The following is a 9,331-nucleotide window of genomic DNA, read 5'->3' as shown; positions in this document are numbered from 1 at the left end:
GGGTGAGAGTTTCAGCTTTCCATGGTGACATCATTCAGTAAATTGGTGAAATGAGTTCCAAACCTCTGCCAATAACAGCTAGTTTTCCTCTCCCCACTCAGACCACTCCCAGACAGTTCTAGCAAAATTCTTGCTTGAGAAATAGTTTTGCTAAAAAGCTATTTTTGCCCATTTTAATGGAAATATATTACAGTAAGGTACTTAATTGTTACCCAGAAATGATTTGATATTGATATAAAACGGCTGCATTGGGCCTTTAACATCAAGCACCTGGTACCGGTCTGGTTCTGAAAGTGTGCTAGCTTAGCTACATGTGAAAACAACCGTATTAATTTCATTCTAAAAACTCCAAATCAGTCAATAGCTCTAAAAATCCCCAAATCACAATTCAATTTAAAATCTGTCCATGACTGCAAATGAACAGATAAACAAAGTCATATGTAGTTAATAAAGTGGAATGAAAACATTTAGCGAATGGTAAGAAAATCTATACACAAACATTACCACCCTCTACAGTAACTTGAAGTCGGTAGATGCCCCATAAACCCTCCACTGACAAAGGCATCAGCATGCTTTAGCTTGGCTAGCTAGTCGAAGTCGGCTAGGTGAACCAAGTGTGCTCGCATACTCCCTTAAAAGACCTTCGCTTGAAAAACAAGAAAAAAAGCGGCAATAGTACCGTTTGTCCATTTTGAGACGTAGTAGCCTGTATACACTTCATCAAAGTAGTCAGAATGAATCTAAGGTAACTCAAGAAATCTGTCATTCATTTGGATGTTTTTGCTTAGAGATCTTAGTTGCACAATTTTACATCTAACGAAGATGTTTGGAGCTGTATTTCTTAATGACAAAATTTTCATGAAAACGCATAGTCTCTCATTGAATGACAACAAAGACTTTATTGAAGAATCCCTACCTTTGACCAATCACATCTGAACACCTGAAAAAAAACCTCACCGAATGTCACAAAATGTCATAATATATATATGGACAAACTCTTCCGAAATGTTTTGGCTGGAAAGCATGCGGACGCCTGAAGACTCCATGTGTAACTCTGTGTTGTCTGTTCACACTGCTATGCTTTATCTTGGCCAGGTCGCAGTTGCAAATGAGAACCTGTTCTCAACTAGCCTACCTGGTTAAATAAAGGTGAAATAAAAAATAAAAAAATGAGTGCACATGATTACACTTAACGGTTGTAGAGTGGATCTGATTCCATCAGTTTGAAAGTTCTCTCTAAGATCAAGGACCTCAGAGAGTCACACCTCTAGGTGAAGCACTGTTCAACAACTATTTTTCTGGTCGGTGAGCTCATAAAATTCATTTGACACAGCTCCACATATTTCTCTGACTGATGTGACTTGGCATCCTCAGAGAATGTTCGTTTTGTCCTTAGACATGTCCTCCTGATGGTTAACAAACTTCACTCCAAACTCCCTGCCTTGCGTTAACTCTGAGCCAGTCATCAATCAAGCCAGTCTGTCACACATCTGTTTTCTCTGCTGCTGCCTGCCTGCTGAAGGAGTCTTCTCATGGGCTGGGTCTCATCTCTACATTCCAACCTCAGCAAACTTCAACTTCAGACCAACCCCAAAAAAACAACCCAGTGAAAAACACAACAGCTTTCACGTGGGGATTGATATTAAATGCTGTGGAGAGATCACTCTCAATATGATTCCTCATTTTATAGAGACAGTGCACCACATAACATGTTCTGGTAGTATGGTAAAAATAGATGTGTACCCTGCATGTCCTGGTGTTTGGGTTTTTTGTCCAGCTAGCTCAGGGTATCCAGTTCCCAGATGACACGAGTTAGGTCCGTCTTCCCCACTCCTCATCCAGTGCAGCAGTCCAGACGGTGGTCCTGGAAGGTGGGCTAGGTGCTGTTGTCAGCCAGGCTGGGATCCTCAGCAGGGGCTGGCGTTGGGGGTGCGGACTGGGACGGAGAGGAGCTGTCTTTGGGGGGGGTGGAGTCGACACAGTCTCTGGTGCAGCTCTTCCAGTTCGGCTGGCAGAGGGATGCCCATCTCCTGGTTGAGGTGCAGGGCTTCGAAACAGTCCTCCAGCTTCTGGGAGGCAGGCCTAGGGAGGGAGTGGGGGGAGACACAGGGGGGGGGTTAGAGGTTACAACCAGGAATGTAGCTAGGCAGGCAGGTCAGGATGAGGGAGTGTCCCTGGGAAGGCAGCCTGAGCCTTTGAGCCTTCATTTACAGAATGTTTTGTAAACATGCCTACTATAGCTGTTGTCACTAGCATACAAATATAATCTAGATAATACAACAGATTCAACTGTAATACATTACTCAGAGTGAAAAGCCATAAGATACTGTATAAAACTCACCGGTTTTCAGGGATGAGGTCACAACAAGCCACAGCCAATGCAAAGAAAGCTTGTGGGCAGTCATCAGGAAGGAACTTCTCCATGAACTTGTCTACATTGAGGCCAAAGTCATAGGTCCTTGGAAGGCACTCTGGGTCGGCATTCACCTGCCCAATAATCTACAACAGAGACAGAGTTAAGAATAGATCCACACTCCAGATTACAGTATCTGACTAACACTGGAAAAAAATCAAACTGATGAAAATAATACTGAAGCTATATAAGCCTAACTTTGAAGCACAAAATGTATCCTTCAATTCAACATACAGCTCATAGCCTAATACTGTCAATATAAAAAGCAAGACTTTAAAAATGGCATTCTTACCTCACAAAGCACAATTCCAAAGGAGAAAATGTCCACCTTTTCATCATAGCGTTTACCTGATGACAAAATAGAAAGTGAATTAACAGACCAGCATAGAGTGAATAAAGACGTGTTGAAGTGACTGATCCGTGTGATCCACAGCTCCACGCTGGGTCCTCCTGCTCTGCTCACCATTCAGCATCTCTGGAGCCATCCAGTAGGGGTTCCCCACCACTGTGTAGCGCTTCTTACGATCAATGCGCCTGAACACTCTTTTCTTATTGGCCAGTTTCTCTGGGGGAGGGTGCTTGACCTTCTCCTCCACCATGAGCCGGGATAGGCCGAAGTCTGCCACCACCACTGTGTTGTCCTGAGGGAGGACAGGGGTCAGAAGTCAGAGGTCAAGAGCATATGAAGTGGCAATGTAATAGTGGTAGGTGTTTTGTTCATACCTCAACCAATAAGGGTCAACAATAAAATAAGATTGTTCAATGGATTTTGCTTGTTGTGTGTAAAGTCATTGACAAATAAAATAAATAAATCACAATGATATATGACCAGAAATGTGTATCAAATTAAAAAAATTAGTTGTCTTCCTGTATATAACGTCACTGAACTGAGACAATTATACAGATGCCACCTCAATGGAAATAACAGACAAGACTCATTACACCTCATTGAGTGTTGCCATACAGTGAAAGATCTGTGAAGATCTATATAAGCCTGTACTTTACTACTTACACAACATGTTGTTGTAAATTGTGTTCAGCTGCTACAATAGAACCTAGCTCTACCGGACCCTGGCCTGTATCGACAAGACCGCACTGGCTCAGTAACAGACTCCTGTCACAACAACAAAACATGCTCTAGAACACCCTGCCCCCAGGCTCATCTGAAACAATAACCTACGGTACGCCCAAGTACGCCCAAGGTACATCTAGCTTTAACTGTTTAGGAACACTTTGGTATAAGAGAGAAACAATGACTTCATGATTCATTTGAGATAATGAGTCTGGATTAGTATCTTTATGGTGTTTCTGTAAATTAAAATCAGGAAAATTGGGAAGGGATCACTGCTCCTCTATACATCTATTTCCAAATTTGCATGCAATGTACAATTCAGGACAGGTCACCTACCAGTTTCACCAGGCAGTTGTCAGAGTTAAGATCTCTATGGATGATGCTCATTGAATGCAAGTAGGCCTGAAATAAAGAAGAAATATGAGTCAAACAAACCAAATCATCCACAAAGGGAAGCAAACACGCCATATTAGAGACAGAAACCTCATCATTTGACAATTCCTTGAGTGGGAAAATATACATTTGTTTTTGTTGCCCCACATAGTTGTGTTTCTGTGGTGGAACTGTGGAAAAGGAAAGAAAATTAGGATTACTGTCAACATTGAGCTGGTCTCCAGGGAAACATGCAGGCCCATGCCTGCCACTGTTGGCTAAGACAGACCGTAAGGTCTCTGGAGCATATGATTGGTCACTGCCCAGCCCCAACCACTCCAGTATGACCCATGAGCAAGGGCAATCCCTGCCTCAAGTAGGCAGATTTTAAAATATTGATGTCACAAATGTATCATTTGCACAGGTCTTTATTAAAATATGTAATTATTTATCACCTTGTGTAAAGGTGGGATTTCCAATACCGTTCAAAAGTTTGGGGTCACTTAGAAATGTCCTTGTATTTCAAGGACAAGCTTTTTTTGTTGTCCATTAAAATAACATCAAATTGATCATAAATACAGTGTAGACATTGTTAATGTTGTAAATGACTATTGTAGCTGGAAACGGATGATTTTTAATGGAATATCTACATAGGCATACAAAGGCCCATTATCAGCAACCATCACTCCTGTGTTCCAATGGCACGTTGTGTAAACTAATCCAGGTTTATAATTTTAAAAGGCTAATTGATCATTAGAAAACCACTTTGTAATTATGTTAGCACAAATGGACAAAATGTTAAGCTTTTTTTCTCAAAAACAATGACATTTCGAATTGAACCCAAACCTTTGAAATATGTATAGTATTTTGCAACAAAACATGATTATTTGTCTCTGAAACGAAACCGTCAAAGGCTAGATTTCAAACAAATACAGTGCCTTCAGAAAATATTCATACCCCTTGACTTTTTGATGTGCTGCAGCCTGAATTTAAAATGTATTAAATTAACGGGCCTTCTGGGTGGCGCAGTGGTTAAGGTGTGCCACCATAGACTCTGGGTTCGTGCCCAGGCTCTGTCGTAACCGGCCGCGACCGAAAGGTCCGTGGGGCGACGCACAATTGGCCTAGCGTCACCTGGGTTAGGGTGGGTTTGGCCGGTAGGGATATCTTTGTCTCATCGCGCACCAGCGAATCCTGTGGTGGGCCGGGCACAGTGCGCGCTAACCAAGGTTGCCAGGTGCACGATGTTTCCTCCGACACATTGGTGCGGCTGGCTTCCAGGTTGGATTGTTTTGGATTGTGTATCGGAGGACGCATGGCTTTCGACATTCGTCTCTCCCGAGCCCGTACGGGAGTTGTAGCGATGAGACAAGATAGTAGATACTAACAATTGGATACCACGAAATTGGGGAGAAAAAGGGGGTCAAATAAAAAAAAAAAAAAATAATTAATTAAAAATAAATAAAAAGTATTAAATTGAAATGTTGCGTCACTGGCCTACACACACACACAAACGACACCTTAAGCCATATGGAATTATGTTAAGACATTCTTTTATAAAAAAAGAAATAGATTGTAATAGATTATATTATAATAAATTTAAACTCCGTTACAGTTTAAAGACTGATCAGAGAAAACTGAGGCTGGATCAACAACATTGTAGTTACTCCACAATACTACCCTAAATGACAGAGTGAAAAGAAGGAAGCCTGTAGAACAGGGATCATCAACTAGATTCAGCCACGGGACAATTTATGTTCTTGAGCGGATGGTCAAGAGTGTGTGAATACTTATGTAAATTAAATATTTCTGTATTTAATTTACAATAAATTTGCCAAAATTTAAAGGTACTGTACCTTTAAATGCATGGTGTTAAACTACCACCATACATATTGGAGGCTAGTCCAGCTGAACAAAAAGCAGCCAGTGTCTATATGGACAGTGTTTTACCGCCAATGGTAAATATCCCTGGAAGGCACCAACTCACCATTCCAGAAGCAATACCTTTAGCGAAGCTGACCCTCTGCTCCCATGGAAACTGGTCCTATAACAAGCCAGAGAAGAAAGAACTAAATGAATAGGTCTGCTGGTTGACATGCCAGCCAGCCCACCACTGAGCCAACAGCCTTTAGCTGAGGTCAGTGAGTCCCAGTCCCACACAGCACAGGCCCATAAAAGGAAAAGTTTGAAAAAACATTTAACAACCAAATCAATTTTTTATGTAAATGACATTTTAGGGTCCAAACACCTTTTTTTGTTGCAATATCACTTGTTTTTGAGAAACTTAACCTAAACAGTGACTCACTTCCTCACCCTCGTTGTGCAGTATGGGGGCCCTGAAATACATCCTACAAGAAACAGCAAAACTCTCAGTATAGTGATGCAGGTCTTGAATTTAATGTTGCGGATAAGTTAGGAAAGTTAGGAATGACACAATTTAATGTGTATAACATTTAAAAAGACCTGTATCAATATACTGAGAGCTTTGCTGTTTCCAAAAGGACGTATTTGGGTGTTTTTGGAGCCCATGTACACATTTTTTACAGGCACCTATACCGCACAACAAGAATGAGGAAGGGATTCGCTGTTTGGGGTAAGTAAATAAAAAATAAAATCACCAAAAAGGTGTCTTAACCTTCTATAACATACCATTTACATAAAATATTTAGATTTGTTGTAAAAAATTACTTCTCCTTTAAGGAAAACACTAACAGCAGACCCAAGGCCAACATTAATGCTATTTTGGAGGAGTGGGAGAGCATAAAGAGAGTGAAGTGAATTTAACTAGTTGAAACACACCATGTCTCTAATGAAATCCTTCAGTGTGCCTCCCTCGATAAACTCGGTTATTAAATTAAGCCTCTTGTCCTTGTATAGCACGCCGATGAACTTCAACACGTGGGGATGTTCCAGACTTCTCATCACTTTAACCTGGGGAGAGAGAAAGAAAGAGGTATGTTTTCAAGATATGTAACTTTCAAAAATACAGAAATCATCCCCATATGACACATTTTGCATGATGCAAAATGCTTCATACTGGGAGGATTTCTGTATTTTGAAAGTTACATATCTTGAAAACTTGATTGCTGACAAGCAAAATATTTTGGGACCATGTCAACAATGGACTAATGAAACAAATACCAAAATATAGTTTTTGGGTGGAGTTTTCCTTTAAAGCCCCCACCATGCAGTCTGTCATTTTATTTTCACTGTATGTCTATTAAATTCACTGGGTGTGTTTATTTAACGAATAAACTCCGAAATATATTTTTTTCATTTCTTTCCCTGAGCCTCCTTTGGCCCTTGAAATGCTCAGTCTGATTGTGTGGGCAACAGGAAAGAAATGTCAAGATATTTAGATACACATCTCTGATTGGCTGATAGGATGGTCTAGCATTGGTCTATTATAAGCAGATCAAATTGTGACGACATGTGGGTCAAAAGTTCCATCCCACCAGATCATAAAGAAACTGCAATTCTTTTCTTCTTCCAAACAGCTCTTACACAAGGGCATTATCACAATTACATTGTGTTTATCACCACAGTAATCAGTTTACACATTGGAGATATTTTATCTTTGCAAAAAAATCCCAAGCTTATTTTTTCCCTCTGAGGACTGGAGCAAATGCATACAAAAATAATAAGGTTGGCCTAAAGGAATCCATCTATGAAGCAAATACAGGGACATTTGGCAAGCTCTCATTTGTGGGTATAATAAATCACGGCCCAATGTACAACCAGATTAGTCTACTGACCTCCTTTAGAAAGGTCTTCTGGGTCTCCTCATCACAGCGAATCAGCTCCTTCATCACCATCACCTCACCAGTGGCTTTGTGGGTCACCTGTCAAAATGGAGAAAAACAAAACACTGATCTGTGTAGATGTGAGAGAGTCATTTGTTTACTTGGATCCCTATTAGGTTTTGTGGAAGCAGTAGCTACTCCTAGGGTCCACAGAAAAACGAAACATGACAATAAATCACATACACTGACAGACATGGACATTCACACACATTTAAAATACAAACAAAGCAAAAAACAAAACAAAAAAAAGTGTGTGTGTAGAACAAGGCTGTAATGTAACAAAATGTGGAAAAAGTCAAGGGGTCTGAATACTTTCTAAATGCACTGTATCTTCTGTTAGAGGAGCTTCCAATGGAGAACACTCTGGGTTCTATTAGAGAACTCTCCAACCATGGGATGGCAGGGAAAGACATAGCAAGTGAGTTTCTTCAATAACAATTCATGATCATTAACATCAAAGGCTGCACTGAAATCTAACAACAGAGCTCCAACTATCAATGTATTTTAACTAGGGCCAACTATCAATAACTTTTAACTACATTTCTTTTAACTAGACCCCATTTAGTCGACTGGCCGATTGTTTGGTCGATAGGCTGTTGATTGAGATTTGTTTAGTCGAGCAGTCACAAAAAGACACAATCATGGCATACCTGTCTCAGTGGATGAATCCATTGCGGAGGCCACGGGAATGGAACATCACTAAGACAGGCATCCGTGCCGCGAGGGTATTTATTTGCCTTGGCACACCAAGCAAATTGAGAAAATAAGTGAAATTGCATTGGTTTTCCATAATTGGCTACTCCTTTGAACCTGACACCGTTTGTGAGAGTATTACTTAGGCCTAGAGTATGTGTGAAGATCATGTGTAGGCCTAGAGTATGTGTGAAGATCATGTGTAGGCCTAGAGTATGTGTGAAGATCATGTGTAGGCCTAGAGTATGTGTGAAGATCATGTGTAGGCCTAGAGTATGTGTGAAGATCATGTGTAGGCCTAGAGTATGTGTGAAGATCATGTGTAGGCCTAGAATTTAAAATGTTGAGTCAAGAAGGGGAGTGTGGCTTCCAGATTGAACTATCCTGCCAATTCATGTACATTCAATGTTTCATAACTTGTTTGCATCTATCAATTCACGAAGGCTTATAGGCTACCTAGCCTGCGTGTAAAATGTATAAAATGTAGCTTCTTAAAGTATGTTTTCCTACACCTCAAAACAGCAAGTAAACAAAGTCTATTTTACATCAATTTAGAATGACAATAGTTCCTCAATTTATTTGAAAAATCTTTCCAGCTCTCTCCCTTTCAATCACTGACAAGCCTCAGCAGGAAAGGGAGAAATGTCATGCTCTGACCCAGTGTAAACGTCATAAAATACCTGATTACTTTGTGCAAATACTGCTCTCTGTCCAGAGGTCACTGGCGTGGGAAACTGAGTGCCCAGAATAGTTTATACAATGTTGCAAGTTTGCTAGCGTGAGTTGCCGGCCATACCCAGGTGCTAGTTTTTTTTCATTTTTAATTGTGTGAATTTGACCACTTTTTCTCCCCAATTTCGTGGTATCCAATTGTTTAGTAGCTACTATCTTGTCTCATCGCTACAACTCCCGTACGGGCTCAGGAGAGACGAAGGTTGATAGTCATGCGTCCTCCGATACACAACCCAACCAAGCCAC

At 40.7% G+C, this 9,331-nt stretch overlaps 1 protein-coding gene across 2 annotated transcripts in view; it reads right to left on the bottom strand.

Moving 5' to 3' along the window:
• Positions 1-879: 879 nt before the first annotated feature.
• Positions 880-9,331, bottom strand: part of LOC124034261 (LIM domain kinase 2-like) — a 68,948-nt gene continuing 60,496 nt past the window's right edge. For both annotated transcript variants that reach the window (XM_046347194.1, XM_046347193.1), the window contains exons 9-16: positions 7,613-7,699; positions 6,657-6,788; positions 5,845-5,901; positions 3,822-3,887; positions 2,877-3,054; positions 2,706-2,761; positions 2,342-2,499; positions 880-2,082 (exon numbers count right to left, since the gene is read on the bottom strand). In XM_046347194.1, coding sequence (XP_046203150.1) covers positions 1,908-2,082; positions 2,342-2,499; positions 2,706-2,761; positions 2,877-3,054; positions 3,822-3,887; positions 5,845-5,901; positions 6,657-6,788; positions 7,613-7,699 — 909 coding nt within the window. In that variant the 3' untranslated portion in view covers positions 880-1,907. The remainder of the gene's footprint in view (positions 2,083-2,341; positions 2,500-2,705; positions 2,762-2,876; positions 3,055-3,821; positions 3,888-5,844; positions 5,902-6,656; positions 6,789-7,612; positions 7,700-9,331) is intronic.

The sequence above is a fragment of the Oncorhynchus gorbuscha genome, linkage group LG04 (genome assembly GCF_021184085.1).
Source record: "Oncorhynchus gorbuscha isolate QuinsamMale2020 ecotype Even-year linkage group LG04, OgorEven_v1.0, whole genome shotgun sequence".
Lineage (NCBI taxonomy): Eukaryota > Metazoa > Chordata > Actinopteri > Salmoniformes > Salmonidae > Oncorhynchus > Oncorhynchus gorbuscha.
This window is presented reverse-complemented; position numbering and strand designations above follow the sequence as displayed.